Here is a 24,258-nt window from a genome sequence, read left to right as displayed (position 1 = left end):
TGACAGGAGAAACATGAACACAAAAGGTTTTGCACAATACTATACAACTATAAGCTGCTTCTCTAAGCTTGGTATGTATGTATTTATAGAATGATTTTATTATTTATTTAATTTGCCTCAGTTATTTAAATGCAATGAATTACTGACTGATTCATCATCATTATGTGAACAATACAGTTGATTTATTAAAAATGTGGGGATTTATTTCCATGAAAAAATAAAATTCTCATTTTCTTGGACTTAAAAAATTATTTTTGTCCTACTGGTTAAACTGGCTAAAGTATGCAAATCATATGCAAAACATTAAACTACATCTTCAGTTGAAAAACTGAATAAAATCCCTGCCTAAAAAATAACGTCCCTGATTTTGTCCTAAAACCCTCATTCTCCCAGTCTTCTGCCTCCTTTTATATCCTACCTGTTGAAAAGTGCCTGCTCTTGAGACTGCACAATTTGTAACTAACATGCCGGACATCCTGTAACCGTCCTTGTTTCAGAGTCCATGCCTTTTGAGCGTGAATCTCGGAAGCACAATACGCCTCTGCTCTCCGCTAGTTAGAGGGGGCTGCAGACTGTAGCTGGCTGGGGATGAAGAAGCAGAACAATTAACACAGGAACGACAGCCAGTGTTCTGTGTCGTTGCAACACACAATAGATTAGTAGCAGGTGCATAAAGGGTGACATAAATCTAACTTCGTTCCCACCAGACGGGAGTTTTCATTTATCTTTCTATCATAGACATTATACCCTCTCCTTAAAGAGAATAGGAGCCTCTTACTAAGCGGCAATCAAATGACTTACGAACTGAGATTTGTTCATAGATTGTGATAAGACAAACTGAAGGTACTAATTATGTTACTTGTAGAAGTATTACTGCCATCTCTACATGCTATACAGTTACTTTCCAATTTATAATTGGGGGAAGCAAGACAGGATATGAAAACACTTCATTTGTGAACATGGGAGCAGCTGAGCTTAAACTTACAACTCTTTTGACAGTACCCAGGTGATCTCTAAATTCGTAAAAAACCTGTTTTCTATTTGATGCTTTCAGATCAGAATTCAATTGTATGTTTTATTAAAGTAATATATCAGCTAAAGTAATAATGTCTTGCCTTTGCTCCTAGTAGCTTTTCAGTATGCATATAGTTTTTACTACCATGTAGGAATAGAAAAGGGAACCATAGTATCTTATGTGGATTATCAGACTATTTGTCAAGACAAACATTTTATTTCAAAACTGTCAGCACAAATGCAGGTAAGCAATGCAGTATTTTGGATTATATGCGTTGGAGGGAGATACAGTATATTGCATTGTATAGCTGGGAAGAAAACCAAGTGGGTAACAGACCAACAGATATGTCTGTATTTCATTATGGTAGAGGACTACGTACACATACATGGAAAGTATTTGTCAGCGTTAAGGAATCTGACATCAGACTGAAGACCTAGGAACTCTTACACTTGGGTGTGTTTGTGATTTTTCTTTATTACTACCCTTTCCCTGTCTCCCCAGCGTAAACCCACTTGATGTTTGTTGTGGTTGCCTGAATTGCCTGGTGTCTCTTTTGCAATAGTCACCTTATGAGCACGTCTGCGTAGCTGCCCTGTTTGCATGCAGCAGTCCTTTGGCAGCGGCTGGTTCCCTTATGTCTGCTAGTCACAACAATGTCATTTCGGCTTTTCATTCTGCTCAACAGCAGCAAACATCTCCAGAGCTCAGCTATGTGAATCGAGCAAGGAGAACACCAAAAAGCAGAGAAGGAAACAAAAGACTAGGTGGTAGCTGAAAGAAAAATACTTCTTGATTAATTTTACCTATTAAAATCTTTTCCCTCCATGCCACCAAGATTCTCATTTGCAGAATAGGATTAAAAATATTACATTCAAACTCCACCTTGCAATTTCATTTTCAAAACAATAGAAACAAAAATACTAACCTGTTTGGGCACGTTCCTGTTGGAAGCGATGTTCTGAGAGCAGCCCAAGGTGTTGAATTGATAGAATAAAGCCCTGGTTCCTTATTTGCTAATATTGGGCCAGTGCATGGTCACCTGGTAATGTGAATTTGATTAAGAACAGGCATTGGTGTATTTTGATTTCTGTCAAAATAGCAAAGCACACGATGCAGTGTTTATCCCAGTTGTGGGAGAACAGATGATATCCAATATGGAATAAAGCCTGCCATAACACAGCCTGCTTCAACAAATTCTTCAATGAGCAGAGTTTGTACTAGTGCAGCAGTCTGCATTGTGCGACCACAGCATTTTTTTTTTAATCTGGTAATAAGTGTTCTAAACCGAAATGTACTGTCTCATGGCACCATGATCTAAGTTAAGTAACAACCTAAGAGTTTTCAGAACGTTTGTCCTGCTGAGCATTGCTAAAGCAGAAAATATTTCAAGAAGAGAAGGAAATGGGATATTCCCTGTAATTCATGCCTGCATACCCCCCTCCGAGGACACTCGCACCAAGTTTAGTTCGCAAAGATTTCTTGTTAACACCAGTAGCATTTCCATCAAACTCTGCCTTAAGTTCTTGCACAACCAAGAACTAACAAGCAGAGGAAAACTAAAACTGGGGAGATTCTTGCACTTTTTCTCTATTTTAAACAAATTGGAGTGTTGTGTCATGGGTCCGTCAAGACCTCTGTCAGTTCTTATGAGCAGACTGTGCCGGTTCTCAAGCTACAGCCCTGCTAGAGCAGAAGGATGAAAACTTGCACAGAAGTACCTGGCGTTAGACAAGCGCCTGCCCTTCAGAAGCGCTGCACCACACAACTTTGCTGAAGGTTGCCCAACTGACACGCTGTCCCCCAAAGTGACAGCAAGGGGTTGTCTCTGCACCTGGAGGAATTCCCAGGATTGCTACACCAGGAGAACTGAAACAGCTGATGCAAGGGAGACTGTTGTTGTTGTTGACAAAATTTCTAGTACAGATAGGCCACCTACCTGTAGACAGTCTGTTTTTACACACACACACACACACACACACACACACACACACACACACACACACACAGTAGGAGGTTGTTCTGAGACACTGGAGTGGCTGGTTAATCTCCCAAACATTAACATCAAAGGATTTGTTTGCTTAACAAGAGAACATCAAATCCTTAACATCAATGCCTGCCACACTAGATAGCTAACTCCGCACGCCTGTTTTCCAGTGTCAGTGTGGGCTGAGCTTTTGGGGCATGTGTGCATGGGAGGAGAGACTTTTTTTTTTTTTTTTTTTTGGAAAAAAAACCCAACTTACTGCAGTTGCTGTTTGCAGGATTTGCTGCAGGTTTTAACAACAGTGAGATGTACAAAGAAGAGGTGCTTGTAGCTCTCTCCTAGGTCTCTTAACCACAGTGTACACTCGTATGCACGGTACACACGTGCTTAGTAACTTTCTGTCACTAAACAAAGAAATTAATTTTAGTATTTGCAAATGCAGATTTAAACGAACAAGCAACATTAATTTTACAAACTCAGTTCCTGACATATAACTAATATGATATTCTCCAATGTCATTTCTACTGTCCATCTTTGTGAATAGATGTGACCTGCCATTCCATGTATTCATAATTGGGAAGTTTATGTCACTGTGATATTATTTATTTAAAAATGAAAGTGAAGGTGACATGAAGCACCATTCATATCACTGTTTTGGGTGAATACTGACTTTTTAAAAGAATCTAATATTTAAGTTACACAACTTTCTGATGCTGGTTCAGCAAGAGTTGAAACTAAAGAACAAATTAATAAACATCTACAATAAAACAGCATAAGATTGCTATTTAGTATGAACTGTTTGATCTTTTACAACTATAATACATGGCAGTAGATTCACAACTTCATTATAAAAGTTTATTATTGTAGGACTTTTATACCTTCTCTATCATTAAATTTAAACTATAATCCATATTTTATTGGTCCAAATAGGTTAAACTTGCAAAAGGCAATGAAGACAATGAATATTTTATTCGTACAGAACTTGACCTCCTATGCTATTGATTACCTCTAACAATTTTTGGAGGCCTAGAATCAATTCATAATCCTTATTGTTACTTTCATTGTCTTTGCTATTACAATGTATGCATTTTGTCTTTGCTACTATTTACATCTGAGTGTAATTTGAGTTCTTATCTCAGATATTTGTTATCAGACTTGAAAATCCTGTTTCTACTATGAATTAAACTTGTCAGCACTTAATAGGCTCTGTATCCCACAGAATATCTTCCTTTTCATCTTGCATATGTGTTTAGAACAATGTTGAGTTTATGGAAGACCTTTTACAAAGCTGACCTTAAATTAGTCAGTCCTGCTTGTCTGAAACCTTCTGCTTAACTTTCCTGATCAGCTGAAACTACATCATGTAACAGCCTAATACCCCAGATAGTCTTACTTTGCTAGAAAAAATAAATTTCTACTCTACTGATAACTTCTCCAATATACAGTAAGCATACTCTTAAAATAATATTTACATTGAAATTTCTCCAGTTATTTTCCAGAGGGACAAATTTAAGAATTTGAAACTGTGAAAGTTTGTCTGCTAATGCTTCCCTGAGGAGGCCAGGCTTTGCCCCGTTCCTCTCTGCCGCGTTTCCTATGACCCAGCTCCAGTAGCTTCTCATCTGTCTCGCTGACTTCTGCATCGCCCAGGAACTGCCGCCTGTCTGAGGAACTCTGACAAACAGCAAGGAGAAGGATTTCAGTAGGAGACATTTTACAAATCTTACCACTGCAAGAGACTGAAAGTATTGTCCCTTCTTATGCAGCTATCTTGATTAGATTTTGTTTTTGTTTGCACAGAATGTATAGAAAAGAACATGAAAAAGTAAGCTAGTCTTTCAGAAAGATGTTTCTACAAAGGCAAGCGTGAACATCTTTACCTAATATGATTATTCCTGTTTTGACTTGAAGGCACAATACTATACTGCCCCCGCTTCAGCTTGGATGTTTAATATGTGGTCCATAATTTCGTAATACAATTTTTCCACAAACTCTTCATCTGCTATTTAAAACTAGAGACACCTAGGCTCCTAAAGTTTACCAGAAAATTATTCAAGGTACCTAAACTGTTGTGGCTGGCTGTAACCGCTGCCTTAGTGAACAGAGCTTGACAGCTGAGCGGCTAAGAATTTACCTCCTGCTTATCCTGTAATGAATTCACAAATTCTGTTTGCCTGCTGGGTTTACACAAATAGCCAAGGCTGGTACGGGGCGGCCTTAAAAGGAGGAGAGCGATCCAGTAGCCTAATGGCTATGGCATTCATGTAAGGCAGAAGTGGTAGGCACTGAACTTGTATCTGTCACTAAAATTCCCAGCACATGAGGTCTTCTAAGGTAGGATTCTCTACAACCCTTCTACTGGGAGTGTTCCACTTTAAGGAATACATTAGGCAGGAAAACAGAAAATGAGTCTGCAGGTGCTCGATTATTCAACGTGCATGTGATTCCTGACCTTGCTCAAATTAATTCTTATTGACCACATAAAAATAAAACTCTCAGTAGGTGAGTTTCAATCCACCTCATGTAGCAGCTTGAGGCTGAAAGGCAAGCAGGCATCCTTCCAAAAGACCAGATGTGAAGGTTTTATCAAGTAGAGGAAGACCTTGCATCCAAAGCTCTCATTTTCCAGAAGAGTGTTTTAACTAGCAGGCAAAAGGGTTGCACCGACACTGTCACCTCCCTACCTTGTTACTTGGCGCTTATCTTCCTACCTATAAATCTGAAACATTTGTTAATACTTCACTGGGCTGAGGCTTTGATTCTCTCCCTCTTTGTAGCATTTCTCAAGACCCGTATAGGTGGCTCCTCATTTATCTTGCTGTTTTCCAGTTCCTAACTTCCTGATCCTTCCCAGGAATCCTAATGAGACTCGGCGCTAAGGAGTCCAGTAGGAGACTTGGCCCTTCCACCCATCCATGCAGCTGGCCCCTCGCAATTGGAAAGATTAAACAATGGGATACAGACACGCTCCTTCGGAAAGCGAGAAAACAAGCAGACAGGAGAAGGCCTATTGTAGGAATTCCCTGTACCAAAAGAATGCTACATTTTAATTCCAGTGTTAGTAAAATACAACATCTTAAGACTGACTTAGCAAGGGCTGCTACACAGTTTCAATTTAACTGCTTTGTATTCTCCCGTTTGTTATTCACCTTTCCACGTAGAAATTTCACGTCACTGTTTTCTGCCAAAGCTATTTTAGAAAAGCAATAGGTGAAAAAACATTCCTTACTGTTGTTTAAAAAAGTCGGAGCAGCTAATGTGACTTGGACAGAGAAAACATCTCTAAAGTTGGAAACAATTCCAGAAGACACTATGAATTCAACTATTCTTAGGTGTAATCAGCTATTCTAAGGTGTAATCCTTAAGGTGTAAGCTAACCGCCCAGGCCCCCTTTGCAGCTCCAGCAGCTGCGGCACGGCTCGGGGACGTCCCGTGCGAAGGCAGGGGAAGGAAAGCAGGTGCTTCAGCAGCCGGCACTGCTCGCAGCTAGCGAATGCGAACACGACCAGCTCACGTGCTGCGCGTGGCCTATGAACCACTTGAGCTCCTGTGTGCTCTCCTCCATCCCGTGTGGCTACAGGCACCTCTGAGAGCGGGACGGGGCGCATGAGGGGCCAAGGAGCAAACTGAGCACAAGCCAACGCTCAGCTCGCAGCGTCAGCGCAATCGAAGGCTCTCCCGGACGGCCTTGGCTCTTCCTGCAGCTGCCGTTTGGAGGGGCACAAGTTTCCGTAAAAAAAAAAAATTAAACTTTTTTGTTGCTTCCTACTGCATGTTGCAGGTGGGAGCTACACAGGATATCACTCATGAAATTAAAATACGGTGCTGAGAAGCACTTTTGTTTTTAGAAAGCTGGTTTAGATTCAAGTAAGCCAATTCTGCACTTTTTTTTTTTTTTAAAAACTAACTCTGAAATGGTCCAATTCTGCACCCATTGACTTTAGAGATGTGTATTAGTACCAAAAGTCACAGGACAAAGGAAAACCAGGTCATATAAATCCATCATATTGTCACTAGGGAGGGTCACTAAACCTATATTGTTCTTAGCAGGTAACAATACAGTCTCTACTAGCATGCCACCCTCTTTATCTTTACAAAATTTTTCCTAATGTTCAATCAAAATTTCCCTAACTGCTGTTCATCCTATATGTAGGGCCATAGAAACCAGAGTATTTGTATCCTGTAGCAGCCTTTTCTAATCAGAAGACTGTTATTTGAAGATATCTAAGGCTGCTTTCAATTATATGTCTATGCAAGGCTAATTTATCTGCCTAAGGAAGGGATTCTGAAGGCCAAGGTAACACTTCAACTCGACTTTTGATTATTTTTTGAATATAGCTTTCTATTATTTTAAAGAAAATTTGTTTTCAAGATTAAGTAATCTTGCAGTACAGAATGAAGGGAATTGTGTATGATCTAAACTGCACCCGATATTACTAAACTGATTATTTTTGGTACATAATACAAAGTTGTAAACTCCTTGCTTTATGCTACCTATCAATAACAGCTATAAAAAAACCTTATGTGTATACTACTGGAAGATGATTTAATAACCCCATGGAAAAAATGCTAAAGGAGATAGATGAAAGCTGTAATAAAGACTTACTTCCTAAGACAGCGCTTAGATCTGTGAAAATTAACATTGAGGATTTTTGTTTCTAAGTCATGTAAAAGTTTTGTAATATTTGTGATTGTTAAACAGGAAGCTGAGCACAATTCCCAAACGTGAAACACAGCTAAAGTTAAAACAAAAGATTACAGTAACTCAAAGAACAAGTCATTCCAAGAATACTGTAGTCATTAATAAACTGATATTAAAAAGTCAAATTAAACTTACAGAAAACCTGAAGTAGCTATGAATACCCTAACTTTTATAAAGCATTTTAACACCAGGTAACCTCACTAGCGGGTGAGAAAGCTACAGAAATAGGAACCCTTCCAAGAGACTGTACCAGGCTGAAGATAAAACGCCTTAGGAAAGAGCAATTTCAGACACTTAGGAAACGGAGGTAAACAAATGAGCTATATATGGAGTTCAGATGCTGCCAAGGTTAAACTGCAGCTGTCAACATTTTCAGGATTTGGACTAACGAGAATTCCTGTTAAATCCCACTTGGAGCATACACGTCCTTTTGCTGGCTCTGCCTCCTGCTAGGCTGCAGAGTTTAGCAGGCTGCGTATGGAAACAGGCACCTAACATGCGTAGCCACCTCGGTAAGCCAGCTGGAAGAGCTGCCCAAGCGCTGTTGCTCTCCGTGGCATTCCTACGAGCACTTCCACCAGGCAGGCTCAGGCATCTCCTTTCGCAGTGTGCCTGCTTCTGCGGATCTTGTGCTTTGGGACTAATTCCCTGTAATTGCGTGCTGGAAACCTGCACGCCTAACTCTGAACTGAGGTTTCCAAAGAGCATCAGGGAACCTAAGATCCAGACAGCGCAATACGAAGTGGTGCAACGCTCATGCTCCTCGGGGGATCCGGGGCCCCTAAAGGACTGAAGTAGCTGTACTGCCCAGGCTCCCTGCATAGTTCATTGAAAAAGCTGGGTAATGTGGCTTGGCATATTCCCGCACTTCATCACTTAAATTTAAGCCATCCTCCACGATCTCCCTCTGGTAACTTTAATTCTGGATTATTTTGAATATGATCATACATCTCTAATGCAAAAATCTAAAACAAACCTAGCACTTCAAATGACTGAGAGCTTTCTCTGCTGTTTGCATTCACACTAGTTTACGTACGTCAAGCTTTCATACATTAGCGTAAATTCATTTCAGCACAAGCACAATTAAAAATTGCATCCCCTTATATCTCTGATCAAACCAACAAAAAGGTATGAATTTACAAAGACCTACGTTTATACCAAAAGTGAAAACCATTTTGTTACAGCCCATCTGCACTGCTTCATCATGCTAAGTAGTGTACGAAACAACCTGCCCAAATAATTTATAGATTAAACAGTTTCCATCTATCATTTAAAGCTTGTCACTGAACACGGATTTTAAATCAGTCTCCCAACATCCTTACAGTCCTTGGCACATCTGAAGCATTTTCTTAACTAATGTGAGAAGTTACATTAGTTGCAGATGCATGTCATATATATTGTTTCATTTTATAAAGCTGAATATTCAAATTACATAAAGGCACTTTTATTTTCTGATAATTATGCTTGGAACAGATCCTGGCAAATTTTAAACTTGATCTCCTGTTTTTTAAGTGTCTTAACCAAGTTCCCAGCCTATGCTTATGCTGAAGGATAAGTACAGAAAACTTAAGTCAGATAAATTCTGAAGGCAATAATATTCTTTACTATGCAGTTACGTTCTGGAATGAGCTACAGCCAACACCACCAAAAAACTATGAAACCCAACACAGGAGTCTCGCTCCTATATTTAACTGTTGTTCTGGGAGCACACAACTAAAATAAGCGGCCTTGGCAGAGCATAAATAGAGGGAATCTGCTGGCAGAAGGAGCAGATTGCCAGGAATAAGTCCTTTAACAGCAAGATCAAAGAAGCTTTTTTTGTCTTACCTTCCCTGAGGTTTGGTTTTATCAACTTTAAACTTAAAAGAAAACACGTAGCAACTACATCAGCAAAAAGGAGAACTGGACAAAGCTTTTCAGAGTTCAAAGCTAGCTTTTCTTTGTAAGAGCGGAACAGACTGCTTTTGAAGCCATTAATGTGAGGGAATAGTGACATCAGGTGGACTGTTATATTCATCACAGGAACATCTCAAAAGTTTTCCTATGCCCACTTCTGCAGAAGAGTGTGGAAAATTTCTGCCTGCCACTGCAGATGACTCCTGACTAAAACGAGACGGCTGGTCCCTCTCTGGCTATGTGTTGCAGCATCCCAGCAAAGGGTATTTGACCATTCACAGAAAAGTACTTAAAACATACCCAGTACTTTGCATTCTGTCTTCAGCATGTTTCAGTTACTGAAAAGGAAAATAAGTATGGATAGCAATCCTTGCCCACCTCACATTATCAGCAATTTGTGAGGGCCAAGTCCTGTCCCACCGTGCTCCCTTCTGCGCCTGGCAGAGCCATTGCTGACCCCAGCCTACTCCCCTCACCAGTTCCCCGGGAGAAAGAAAAGAAAGCGCATCATAGGAAAAACTCCCTTAGCTTAAATAGCTACTTCTTCCCAGCGTTCCCAAGCAGGGAAATCAGTGATAGGGCTAAAAGTCTGTAAGAAGCCCTATTCGGTTTCCCATTGTAAAAGCTTTGCTTCTGAAAGAACAAGACATTAGCTGTTTTGAAGGACAAAAGCTCGTCTCTGCTGAAACTGAATCTCTTCAGCTGGCTGCACCTTTTTTCTTTTTTCTTTTTTTTTATACTTTAGAAAGTATTCTTTCTGTTCAGTCTAATATGTTACCACATGTGACAAGTACACTTCAAACTTAACCATCATACCACTACTCCAGAGAGCCCTCTTCTATCTGCCTTACTACACATAGGTTACTACACATCCTACTCCTGCTTAGTATATGCCATCACACATACACTGTGCTAAGTCCTCTACACACATGTGCTTATAATTCATGTCTCCAAAGAAAACCCCCTCTCCCTCCAGCAGGCTGGTGAGATGTTTTGCTTCAACTCTTCTGATTCAAAGTCTGGGTGAAAATAAATAAATAAATAAATAAATAAATCGCTAAGCAGCTATGTCTCATGAATCCTAAAGCAACTTCTGTATAGTATAAAAAAGGGGCTTTCTCTTTGCGTTGTGGCTCTTAATCTACAAATAAGAGTTTTTTCAAAAGAAATGCAGGGTAAAGTGGCAGCCTTTTCATCTGTTGTGAATTAAGTACCTGTTGTCAAATTACTCAGCCAGTGTCACTGAGAAGAACTTGGCAAACATTTCAGTTGCTTATATACCATCTAAGCCTCTTTTGGCTCCCAACCGTTTAAATGTTAAAGGGACACTGTAAACTTGAGGACCTAAAATTAGAACTTTGTTTGGTTTCAAGTACACATAGCTTACCCACTCATCCGAGCGCTGTTACTATGTGTTACCAGCCAGCAAACAAATGCACAAAAAGCTAAGCAGTAGGCTTGGATTTATGACTTGTTTGTCTAGCATGTTCAGTATGAGATTTTTCCAGACAAGTCCCTTGCTGAAAGACACTTGGAAACTAATACAGACTGGTAAAAGACTGGGGGGGGGCACAGAACAAACACAGAATGACAGGACAGCAATACATCCGAACTTACTGAGACATACTACGAAGGAAAACATCGGAGAGGAAACAAAAGGGTTGATCAAAGCGGCACAGTTTAAAACAAGCTTTTGTTCCAGCTCCCCCTTCATTTCCCAACAAGAGGACGCTTGTTCATTACCAAGTGGGACAAGATAAAGGATTGATCACTTCCACCTCGGCCAGAAAAAGCACAGCCCAAAACACATCCCACCCAGACACCTTATGAACTGGCCACAGGTTACAAATTAAAGCTCTTCAAAGATTTCCACAGATTTGGTCCAAGAGAGTCACTAGAACTGAGTTTTATCTATATGTCCTCAACACTACTGCCCCCACAGTATAATAACATCTATTGTAGTGATAATTCAGGTTAGCTATGCAGCTGCATTCTCATGAATGCTTTTTTTCTGAGCATTGTTTTAGCAGTTTCTATACTGAACTAAGTTACTAGTATGAGATAAATTGTACCTCCAGTTCTCAGCAGCTTTATGGATTTTTTTCTTAACTGCTTTTCTACACAGTAAAAATACATGACAAAGTTCCTGAGAGGAAGCAGAAGAGCTTAGCGTGACACAAATACACAGTAAAAAACAGCACTCCTAAGGGATGCCTGAGCTGCTAACTCAACCTCTAACTCCAAGAGAAGGCTTATAGCGCAGCTACATCAAAATTGCCTTCCAAACTTCCATTTCTCCCTTTACAAATGGATGATTACAAGATAGCCAGAAACAAACAAACAAAACAACCAACCAACCGGGGAAAAAAAAAAAAAAGAGAGAGAAACCACCCTGAACCTAACTCCATCGTTTATAATCAAAAATTCATTTGCTTCTTATGGATACTGTCTGGGCTCAAACACCAGGAATACAGATACAGCTGGAATCCAATGAAGTCACACCTGGTCAGAAATGCTTAGTCAACAGCTGACATTTAAACTAAAGATTAAGGCAAAATTTCTCTCACGTAGCAATGTCCAGCCCACTGCCAAGGCCTTGATTGTTTCTTAATTTTTCTTTGAGACCTTAAAGAGCTGTCTAGTACTGTCAAATTCAGAAAGGTGTTCCTGACACCTCATCAGCAGACACTACAGAGAAATAGTGCAGTAAATTTTCAGCCCTATATGTTTCACAAAAAGTTAATTCTACAAACATACAAGTAATGACAAATAAACTCAGTTAAGTGTTCTCATTTTATGAATTACATAGAGTAATCACTAATACCTCTGTAACTGAATCCTACACATCTCTTACTAATTTTCCCAATTTTACATTATGAGTATTTCCCTCTTTCACGTATGCCAGTTATTTTGAAACACGTTTTCTGAAGAGTTAAAAATGAAGTGGCAAAATTACTCTTCCTGCATGGTATGCTTCCCTGTTTCTGTTCAGTTAAATGAAATGTATGCTCACATAAGCTCTTAGTGATATTTCTGTTGCACCACCTTTGTACAGTAAAGTGAACTAAAAACTGATTGATAACAATATTCAAAGTCCAACTATACCAATTATGTCCTGTTTGGGTTTATAGTAGAGAGTAATTTAACAGTTAACTAAGCGATGGACAAATAAATATTTTCATCATTTTTAATAGTTCATATCTGTTATATTAATTAGAGATTATGCCCAACACAACATTCATTACAGTGAACAGTAGTTTCCAATCTTTCTGATTCAGGGTGCTGCACCTTCAGTCAACTTACAGGGAAGTTTTTTGTGCATACAACATGTACATTTAGAGTTGCCCAACCAAAAGAACAGAAGATGCATGCTTCAGCTTCCTCAAAATATTATAATGGGGAATAATCTAGCACCTTCGTACAAGACTTCAAACCATTGTGCTAAAAAGATTAAGACAGGAAAAATCTGCCTCCAGATGAAGAAATGAAAGCAATAAAGAGTAGGTAAGATACACTACCTACAAGTCTAGCAAACTAGAATAAAATCCATCCCTCTGGACATCCCTCCTTATCAGGTGTCTTAAGTACAAGACAATCATTACTCTCAGCTACAGCCCAGCAGTCAGTCAGCTGGTCTTTACACTGCAGAAGTTAAGGGGAGAAAGCTTTCAGGGAGATGTGAGGAACTTGCACTGAGATTTAACTTCAATTGCTGATCCTCTGGAAGATTACATATAATCATTCAGCAACATGATTTAGGGGTATAATGGTATCTATCACGTCACTTTCCAAGTTCAGTGTCTAACAACTACAGTTTGTAATGTTTAGTTATGTATTGGATATTTTGGGTATTTTTTTCCTCCCCAAGTGGATATTTATTGTATATATTAATGGACTGTTCTTATTCTGTCATCATACTTGCTCCCTCCCCGCCAGTGGCATCCTGGGAAATATGGAGATCCTCTAGCATTTCAGCCAGACTGATTCGTGGAGGAGCATCATCATCTGTGTCGCTCTCCACTGGAACATCTGAACCTAAGAAACAACAACAAAAAAAATGAGCAAAAAACACCCCCCAAATCCCAAACAACTCCCTCCTCAAATCCCACTCCAAAGATTAAAGCTTGTCTTCATGAAGGATACGGAATCACTTATCAAAACCTTCACCCAGCAGGGTTGTTCGTCTGTTGTTGCTGAGTTTTGTTTATTTTTTTTTGGGGGGGGGGGAGGTTTTTTGGGGGGGAGGGTTCAAAATAGGCTTCTATCTCACATGTTAAATGCAAACAAACACACAAAACAACCCATGAACATCCAGTGTATGTGAAACAGAATACCTCATAGTTTTAAGTTACAGCATTTCTCTAACCATTAGCTGTTGGAAGAATCCAAACACAGCATTTCAATAAAAATATTTTCACTCAAATAGTCATGGTCTAATTGTATGCAAGTAAATGATTAAAAAGGCCTTACTTCTATAAATGTTGACATTCTTCCTTATGGCTTCATCTTCCTCAAGATCTTCAAGGAAGTCCTGGTATTGTCTGTAAAAGAAGCTTAATGCATTTAATCACTTTTGATTTATGCAAATTTATTTAGAGAATCGTTAGAGAAACTCAATGCCCATAAAATCAAAGAACTCAAAGCCCCAAGAAAGGACTGCAGAATGCAGTCCTTTAGACATGCATTCAGATTGCATTCCTACATTTTCCAATTAATTCTTTCAGCTTATCTTTAATTATTAGCATCTGTTAGTTTCTAAAGAATTTTTGTTTAAATTGCCTGTCCTCATTTAACTCTAATTGCCTCAGTTCTTCTACTCAATGGAGTATTATTTAGAATTAATCAGCTGTTGCTGTATCAGCTTTATCCCTGAAAGTACCATCTATGGAAATCCCTCTGTGTTTTCACAGAAGTGTCCCTTTAGCCGAATTAATGCCAATTGTAAACAAAAGACAAAAAGCTTCTGATACTATTTATTTGTCTCATGGCTTGGGCTTTTCTTGAAAAGTATCTTAAGCTTTTATATTTGCCAACAATAAACTTGAAAGAACTGCTGGGTCATGTTTAAGAGTTGGGTTTTATTTATTTATTTATTTATTTAACTTAAAGTCAAGATAGGATACTTTAGAAGCATAAATAAGGTGCATATGCTTCAAGCACCTCCTGCACTAGGGAGGAAAAAAACATGCAGAAAGATGCTGCTCTTCAGAGAACACTGCAATCAGCCTACAAGAGCCAGCATCGTACAGTCTCTCACACAGAACCAGCAGCATTTCCTTGCATGCCATGAAGAGTCAGTAAATCACCTTAGGTATTACACTGAGTTTATCCTCAGCAGATACTGAGGAACGTTATTTTTAGACCTGGCACAGTATTTTAGTAGAAGGGACTGAAAAGCTGCATGGCAGATACTGAACTTTTCATCATCTGTATCCATGCCTTCTCTGTCCCTTTCCAGCTCTTTTAGTTTCCAGTTTCTGCGACGCTGGCGTTTGGTACGGTCATAGCTCTTCTTTATTAATACCTACAGTGTAAAAAAACAAAAACAAAAAAAAATATTTACACATACACCTTAAACAAAACTGACAACATTCTCTCAAAATCCCAAACAATATCCAAGTCTAGATTTGGAAACCTGTAAAATTAGCTGAATAAATGGTAGAGTCAACAATTTTACTACTAAACACAAGGCAGCAGCATGAGAGAGCTGTACTTTTGCCCTGAGTACTCCAGGATGGCCAGCCTGCCACTAAGAAGTTTTCATATGCAATTTATATAGCATTTGTCAATCTAAAAGTTTCCAAACACTTTGGGTTATGTCCTGGGGAGGCATATGCATGCTGGAGATGCAATACACAGTTTTCATCATACAGGATGTAGCAAATTAAATGAAAAAAAGAATAAGACAAGTTAAGTATATCTATTATTTAAACACCACAAAAAAATTAGGTAGCGAGAAAATAATTCTCAGAATTAGTATTCCAGTCAAATTTCAACATTAATGTCCCTTTCCTTTGGCATTAGGGAGCTGCTAAGTATTCATTACAAAACCACTGTATTCCTTAATACCCCTGAGTAATGTGTGAAAATTTTGTACAGTGAAAGAGAATGATCTTACCACATCAGGAATATGGTGTGGGTTCATCTTATTTGCAAACTCGTCATTTAAGTTACAATTGGCCAAGTCAAATCTAAAATGAAAACAGGTATGTTATCCTACCCCTTTATGTAAGCATGCAAAACTGAACTCGATGTATTGAATGCTTATGTTAAAGAGCAGCATACCATAAAATATATAGCTCCTAAGAAAGATTAACATCTTCGAATGAATTACAGAGCAAATTAAAACTCCACAGCAGCCATCATAACTACGAATAACTTGTAGAAGCAGTCGTTCTCAAATTCTGTTCAGTAGCTTGTCCCACACACCAGCCTCCCAACCCCACGTAGGAATATCTACTGAGATTCTGTTGGGCTCACAACAGCTCCAACAACATTCATGTTTAAGCCCACCAGTACCAAAGTCTACTCCACCTTATGAACATTTCACATTTGCCAGTGCTGTTTATGGTACTATCAAGCAACAAGGCCATATGCTTTACCTTACTATCATATTGACTGGTATTTTAAAAATGTCTCCAAACTATTTGTGTCTAAACTGTTGTTCAAATCTGCACTTTATAGTAATAAGATAGTTAAAGCATTGACTAACAGCCCTTTTCTCAAGATGACTTTTGGAGTTAAAAATTCTTGTATTAGGACCATCTCTTCCTGGCCAAGACAAAAAGATTGTATCCCTTTTGCCAATTTTTGTTTAGAAATCAGAACAGCTCACAACTTTCTTGATAATGGAGAGAATCCAGATCAGCTTTTTGATGCTCACACTAAATGGAAATAAACATTCCAGCTCCCTAACAGACTGAAGCAGTAGAGTTAAGTCATCAGGTCCCAGCATTTACTTCCTTGCTTTCTGGATTAGAAGAAATGCCAGCTTTCCTCTCTTAAACCATTCAAAGCTTCTTTTCCACAATAGAATATAAAAATCTTTCATGGTTTCCAGGTAAATTCAGTGTAACAATCACCAAAATACCTACTGCAAGATTCCTACAGAATCATTCATTTAAATCAAAGCCAAAAAAAAGAACAGACCCCAGGACAAGGTCCCCAGGATTTAAAAGGTGTCCCAAGTGAGTACAGCAGAAATACTGATGATCTGTATTCAACTCCGAAGTCTTCTGTACCCAGGCTTCTGCCAGCGTGTGCTTGAGGAATGAAAAACAAAATACTTTTGTAATCAAATGCAGCTTAACTTGCTGCGCTATTAAAACATTCATACCGCTATGTTACTGTTTTAAATTACATTTGTAATCAAACTTTTATTTCCTCATCAAGTATCTAATGTATTGCTCACCATTTCCCATTTCTCCTCTCTAATGCTTGGCTTTAATAAAAGTAATGAAATGGACATGCAAACAACTTTTCACAAGAATTCCAATAAGGCTGTTTCTATAAATAAACAGGTGCTATTTTTATGTCGTAACTTTCTATCACACAGGGGGGGGAAAAAAAGGCTTGGTAATGATTCTTTAATTCTGATTTAAAAGAAATGCCTTTATAAGTCAACAGAAACAATTTAACAACTGAAGAGTTACAAAATTAATACAAAGTAATAATTAAACTGACAGTAACAAGTAGAGTTTAAACTCTACAATGGACAAGAATTTCCTCAACTGGAATTCAGAGAATGCCTATGCAATTTCCAAACAAAAGTGCTTGGAGAAGAGTTTTTTTGACAGATAGAAAACTTCAGATAAGAAAAACATATATGTGACTTTGTAATATAGAATGCTTCAAAACAGAATTTCTGACAAAGAAAAAAGAAAAGAAAGAGGAACTCCGAAAACATTAAATCAAATAAAAGGAACTCTTACTTTGTTTGATCTTGCCCCTGCACCTGCAACTTTTCTCTTTTCTTGAACTCTGTTGATATCCATAACAATAAACTCCTCTAGCTGTTTCGGATGGAACAAGCTATTGAAAGGGTGGCGCCAGTAAGTATTTCCATCAATTTCAGCAACTGAAAAAAACACGGACAATCATAAGGGTGATAATTTCTTTCAGAGAAATTAAGAAAAACAAACAAACAAGTATTAGCCAAAATTAAGGCAACTGCCAAATGGATTCTGTTCAAGTTTGTTATCATAAAACAAGCATCTAGGACAAGATCTTTACTGCAAAGTTTTGCTTCGATAGCTGTTCATGATCTGTCCATACACAGCCGGATCACCTATCATGTGTCTGAAGCACAAATACCTTCTATTCATATGAATCATTCTTCTGGATGTACCCTTATTAGAAGTATTTTGCTGGTATCGCTCACCTGCATGCCTATCCAAGCACAGTGCTTTTGTTATCCAAATGACTAGAATTATAACTCGAGAGAGAAAAGGAAAAAAAAAAAGTCATCTAATTTTAGAGAAACAGTCCTGAAAAATTTAAGTGTTGAGCAGAGCAACAAGAGTGAAATAGAGCATCTATTAGCTTAATACTGACCCTGCAGATTTTGCCTATGATACTAAAGAAAAGAAGTTTAAGAACTATGTCTTAGTTTGCTATTAAATTTCTATGCCAGTGAGCATACAGATACATCATCAACATTAAGGTCTTAAAAAAAGAAGAAGAAGAAGAAGAAAAAAGAATTTTCATGAAAACAGAGAGTAAAAAAATTGTGCCAGCAGAAAATCATATGCAGCTGTACGGCAGTAAAGAATTCAAAACTTACTCTGCAGAGTGCTAGGATCAATGAGGTGGATGGTACTTGTTACTCTAATGCACACACAGATCTGGCTCATGTTTCCAAGACTCTGTGCCAGTTTTGGTGACAGACAAACAACATTGTCCTGCATACAAACAGAAAACATTTTACACTCATATTTCCCTATTTTTTAATCAAGTCTTTTGAGGAGTCTTAAACTGATTTTTAAACTCCATCCAGTATCCCCCAATAACCTCATCAAGATAACTGCTATCTGCACTGTCCCTTCACGGGGACGCACACACACTGCCTCTCCTCCCCAAATATACACTAAATCAGGCCTCCATGATTCAAAAACTTTATAGAGACAGGGAACAGTCTCAAGATAAACACCATTACCAAAAACAAACTCTAGCCACTGAATACCTAAAGACAAAATAGAGAGAAACTACCTTGCATATTGGAACGATTTCCACAGAGAATGTGCTTTTGTAATTGTACACATTACTATGAATATCATGCGAGATCAAACGTTGAGATGATTTTGATCTATAAAACATAAGAAGTAAAGCCTTCAAGCAGTAAGAAAGACATTATTTGAAACAGAAGATAATCATCACAAAGTACAGCAACAAAGGTACATAGCTACGTACTACAAATACATTAAGGAAATGGGAAAATGCATCAGGATTGCTTTCACAATGGCTACATGGAAAAACATAGGACTTCGGTAGGAAGGGTTTCTGTTTAACTAGAATACAGGTTACCTGCACTTTCACTTGCATAATTCTTTAAAAATGAAGGATAAAAGACATTTCCCAAAAGTGTTTGAGCATTCAAGGCAAAAAATTTAAATGACATACCTTGCTGGAACTGTACACTGAAGAAAGTCTACCATCTTCTGGGCATGCTGCTTTGAAGAATAATAAAAATCCAGGCCGTCTTAAAGAAAAGAAAGCTTGATGAAGATACCTATTAGAAGTACTGCATTTATGCTATGTAGTGAATTTGAAAAGAACAACCTGCCACATGTCTGTGCGTAGCTACTGAAGCAACATTCTTCCAGTATGAAACAGGCTAGTCTGTTGTTCTACTCAAGGATTAATAAGCCAATTCACTTACCATGGATTTCTTTGATGCGAAGTGTATTTTGATGAAGTCTGTGTTTTAAAATCAGCTGCTCCAAATAGTAGAAAGTCTTTTTGTGCAGAGTCTAAAACCAAAGCAAGACAAATTTATAAAAAAGTTATCTTATTTAAGAACTGTCTGGTGCAAATGCAGCACACCTGGAGAATAAACATTTATATGAAGAGATCATCCAGAAAATAAACAGTCCCAAGTCATTTCCAAGTAACCAAAAAGATTTCACAGACATACACTCTATTTATACCCCAATTTATGTAAAGCATCTATTTCTTATTTTTATATATCTGGTTGCGAAAGATATTCACTTTCCTAAAGAAAATTTAAACATTTATAAACAATCTGTCCTACTGGTTCTCACACAGCCTTAACGTCCAGAAGGGTATTTAGTAAGGCACACAAGATTTTTCTCCCATCCACCATTTCAAAAGAATATGCTCATAATACTAGTCAACAGAAAAAGAAAGCTTTTCTAAACTAACACCAGTAAGGAAAAATCGTAAACATGCAATTTATTCCTGTGGCAGTCTGTATTCATAAGTACATCTTCTGATGAAATTAGAAAAACATCCAAAGATCTGTCTGACTTATTATGCTACCATCAACAAACGAAAATTAATTTGCCTCTACCTTTTGTCTGACTTGAACTACAGCTTTCCAGAAATCCTTAGCTTCAACTCTGTGACAGTCTTCACACATTTGAGACTGAACCATATATTCCATCACAAATACTTGCTGAAGAACAGCTCCATTTATCACCTGCAAAAATAAAAGTTTAAAAAGTTTCCTCTCTCTTTTTCTAGTCATGTCAAGACAGGAATATTTCATAGTTTACCACAGCATTCTGAAACAACTTCTGTATCATTACTAACTTTAATACATCTACTAGAATTATATGACGGATAGCCATATTTGTCACAAACGTTAGCAGTATTTTCTCAGTTTTACTGGGACAACAGATAACCTTCTTCAAAATGTGATGAACAGCACTTAATGGCAAAATTTGAGCATAACAAAATCAGTATTCTTTCAAGAACCATTTGTCTTAAAAAAAAAAAAAAAAAGAAAAAAAAAAAGCAAAACAAAACAAAACACCCTGTATTTGCCCTAAAGGATTTTTAAAAGCTACATGCAGAATACTATAATCCAGTTACCTCTTTCTGTACAGTCAGTTTTAGTTTAAGTCTCTTAGAATGTGGTTCAGTCCAAATAAAGCCTGCGTCAATCAGCCGGACCTGTCAGTGGAAATGAACAAGAACTCAGCTACTGCCAACAGTTTTACTAGAGTATGTGTTAAACACATAAATCTAACTACCAGAAAACACAAATTTATGGTATACTTCATTCTTCCTCAACTGAGGCAGTGAATAACCTCAAAAAACAAAAAGAGAGAGAAATTTAGCAGTCTGCCAAACCCAATTAATAGTAATCATGCTTAATTTGAACACAGACAAGTTGTACAGTAGCACTTCCCCTTCCTTTCCCTACCCCCAAGTCTTACTGTAATTTTTCAAATAAGCAATATCATACTGGAATAGTAATTATGTTAATAACAACAACAAAATTAACCAGTAGTCTACTTTCTAGTTGATTGAATCATCCTTGAGTTAGTTTGCTTTTGGTTAGCAATCTGAAGTATGACACAGTGGATCAGTATCAGTTAACAAACATCTATATCGAATGCATAAAACATCCATTTAATTTAACAGAAGAATCTTACTTTGGGAGGAAAACACTGTTTGAGATGGATTAACTTCCAAGCAAAATTTAACATGAAAAATGTACAGAATTCAGGCATATATCTAACAACACACTCTAGAGCAATTCACTAGCTGCAGTTAAACATTTCTAAAATGGGAGCAAAAATAAGATGCAAAAAATGGAAAAAAGGGGATACAGCAACTCATACAAGTCACAGTGGACTTCTGATAAGGGCACAGGAAACAAGAATGTACTAAAAATTACTATCATAAAAAAATATTTAGGAATACAGAAACTATTTTGTGCATTTTACTGTGAAGATGCTTAGAACATGTATTTAGTTCTCATGTTTGCAATCCAAGAAAACTTTAGTCTCTCAGGCTACATCTACATAGGCAAACACCACAGACCAATAGTGGCAGATGTGCAAAAAGAGCTGGTACAGAAGACCTGAAATCCTTTCTATATCCATTTCAGGAATTTGTTTTGTTTTGTTTTGTTAATAATTTCAGGCTAGTCTGATCATGAACTGAACGCCTGCTGGTGGCTGGAGGGCATTAGGTGTGCTTCGGGAACACACCTCCCACTTTACTTTTATCCAAAAGAAATTCTGTTCATGCTTTTTAAGACTTCTTTGTGATGAGAACCAAAGCGCAGTAATTAGAACAATTAGGACATTCGTCCCAAAAGTACACTCTTAATCCATGCTAACACTCTAAAGGAGATGCAACCTCAAAGACTGTTGTGCCAGAATAACCGAACACACTATCCAACAGTATCTCTGGATGCAATGTAATGATCAGCTTGGATAACAAAATGTTTTCTTCTAGACTTAAAAATCAATTTAGTCTGCAAAACTAATAATACACAAATTTATTGCAGCTAAAGATATGTATACATAAGTAGTGGCCTAATACAGAGAAGGTCAACAAGGCAAGCTAATTCAAATCTTGATGAGTGCCATAACAAAACAACCTTTTCTGCCTAACACACTAGCTCAGATTTTCTCCTCTGGTAATATTCTTAACCTAAGAGATACTTTATCCAAGCTAACATGTAACTTTCAATTTAGTCTGTATACAGACCTCTGCAAATCCTTTTCGTAACACAGTAAACAACCATTGGATAAACAATTTTGAAAATATGTAAAAAGAAAACTGCAAAATTAAATTGCACTAAAAACACCTTAGCTTCCTTCAACTGATTACACTCAACTCCCATACAGATGATAACAATTATGTAGTATACTGCATGCCTCAGAGCCACAGAATTGGACTGCAGTAGCCTCAACTTGTTTGGAAGTTCTTTGTTTTAGCCTATCCTTAATGAAGTCCTCCAAAATCCTTGTACTGACTTATATGAGATCAGTTGGCCATTCTCTATGCTCAACATAAATCAGTTGATAAGCTCGATATAAAAACAAACGGCTACCTGTACACGTCAGTCAGATTTCACTTTATGAAATGCTAATAGACGCTTTATGAAATACCAATAGAATTCAGGTACTAACCCTGCTAAGTGAAGCTTTGATTTTTTTTAGACACAAAGCAAGAAGCTCTCTTGATTCTAAGGTGCACTGAATCCAAGTTCCTGGAGGTTGAAGATACCTACGATAAACAAAATATTTTAGAAAATATGAAGCGGCTTCAACAAATGAAAACATTCAAAAGACGTGCACTTATTCTCCAAACTTTTAGCTTTAATACCAACTATGTAGCTATAACTTTTCCCTCTCTAAAATATTAAGATTCATGCATTCCAAAAGCACTCAAACTTTTATTGCCATTCTCATCAACTTGCTTACTTTTTTCTTTCAGAGACCATAAACTCACTATTTCAATCTTCTAAGCCATCATACCAACACCTTCCTACTTTCACATGAAAAGAAATATACGAAAGCCTTGGAACAGTGAAAAAAACCAACAAACCCACACTATGCTGTAACTGTCTAAATAGCTATCCGCATACTATTAAACTAACTGAAGCTTTAAATAACATATTGAAGAAGTCCACGGATGTATTTTGCATAACCAAACTAAACCTACAGCTATAACAGCATCTCCAGATCATTGCAGTAGACTACAAGATCATCTCTAAGTTGTAAAAGTTTTAAGGAAAACACATACAACTGAGAGAGTCTGGTAACCTTAAGGAGCATGTCCTGCGTTCAAGTCACGGTGACCAAACCGAGGTGCCACTGTTTACTGAGACGGTCAGTTCTCCCCTCGGAGGCGGTGGGGTCACCGCGACCCACCCTCCCCCCAAGCCCGTTGGGAAGGGCGCGGCGCCAGGGTGCCCACCTGCCGCACTGCTTGCAGAAGTGCACGGTGACCTGCTTGGGGATGCCCTCCGTGATGTCCACCTGGCAGCGCAGGCACGCCACGCACATGTTAGCCGGGTTCGGCGGGATGGGCACGCCGCACTCGCAGCAGAGGCTGGAACACACGAAGCAAGTCAGTTAAGAGATAAAACAAAAATGAAATAAAATAAAAAATATAAAAATATAAACATAAAAATAAATAAAATCCGGAATCCCCACAAAAAATAAATAAAACCGCCTCAGAGAAGACAGCCAGAAGAAAGGCCGCTGTTAACCGAAGGGACACGTGGGGTTTTTAATGGTAATGACTTTTCACGCCGTACAGCGCCTGGAGAGGGCCCCGGGAGAAGCGTGGCGGCCGCGCGGCCCCGCCAGCAGCCGCGGCCCGGGCACCGCTCCCTGCCCCGGCGCTCCAAACCGCGCGGCGCGGCGCCTCGCCTCGCTTCCCCACGCGCCCCGGCCCCGGCCCCGGCCCCGACCACCGCTCACATGTTGCCCCGGCTGGGGGCCGCCGGCTCCGTCATGTACTCCATGGCGGCGCCTCAGCGCGGGCGCAGCGGCGCGGCCGGCCGCTGCTTCCGGGCGTGAGGGGAAGGGGAGGAGGGCGGCGATCCCGCGAGAGGCCGCGACGGCGGCTCCGCCTCCGCTTCTGACGGCGGGGCCCGAAACGGGCGCGTGGAGCGGCGGGCGCGGCCGTTGCGGCCGTTGGCGCGCGGGGGCGTCGCGGCGGCGCGTACCGCGC

The 24,258-nt window shown here is 38.8% G+C and overlaps 1 protein-coding gene across 4 annotated transcripts; it reads right to left on the bottom strand.

The window, feature by feature from the left end:
- Positions 1–499: 499 nt before the first annotated feature.
- Positions 500–24,093, bottom strand: NMD3 (NMD3 ribosome export adaptor). 4 transcript variants are annotated; one of them, XR_003252808.1, is made up of 18 exons: positions 24,006–24,093; positions 23,497–23,631; positions 22,707–22,803; positions 20,650–20,730; positions 20,126–20,254; positions 19,475–19,565; positions 19,216–19,294; positions 18,805–18,901; positions 18,380–18,497; positions 17,529–17,674; positions 16,747–16,859; positions 15,716–15,788; positions 15,015–15,121; positions 14,068–14,138; positions 13,516–13,632; positions 1,941–2,054; positions 1,582–1,786; positions 500–582 (listed from the first exon to the last, which is right to left on the bottom strand). XR_003252808.1 is itself a non-coding variant. In XM_026061572.1 (16 exons), exons 1-16 carry the CDS (start codon positions 24,047–24,049, stop codon positions 2,029–2,031), a joined length of 1,524 nt encoding a protein of 507 aa, XP_025917357.1. In that variant the 5' UTR covers positions 24,050–24,093; the 3' UTR covers positions 1,805–2,028. The 4 variants fall into 4 exon arrangements, 3 of the variants coding, with proteins under 3 accessions (XP_025917357.1, XP_025917345.1, XP_025917365.1); XM_026061572.1 differs by lacking the exons at positions 500–582; positions 1,582–1,786 and having other exon boundaries at positions 1,805–2,054; XM_026061560.1 differs by lacking the exons at positions 500–582; positions 1,582–1,786; positions 1,941–2,054 and adding an exon at positions 3,257–4,673.
- Between the last annotated feature and the right edge of the window lie 165 nt (positions 24,094–24,258).

This window comes from Apteryx rowi, unplaced genomic scaffold (genome assembly GCF_003343035.1).
Source record: "Apteryx rowi isolate R43461 unplaced genomic scaffold, aptRow1 scaffold_10, whole genome shotgun sequence".
NCBI classification, from domain to species: domain Eukaryota; kingdom Metazoa; phylum Chordata; class Aves; order Apterygiformes; family Apterygidae; genus Apteryx; species Apteryx rowi.
The sequence above is the reverse complement of the archived record's forward strand: the minus strand, read 5'-3'. Positions and strand labels throughout refer to the sequence as shown.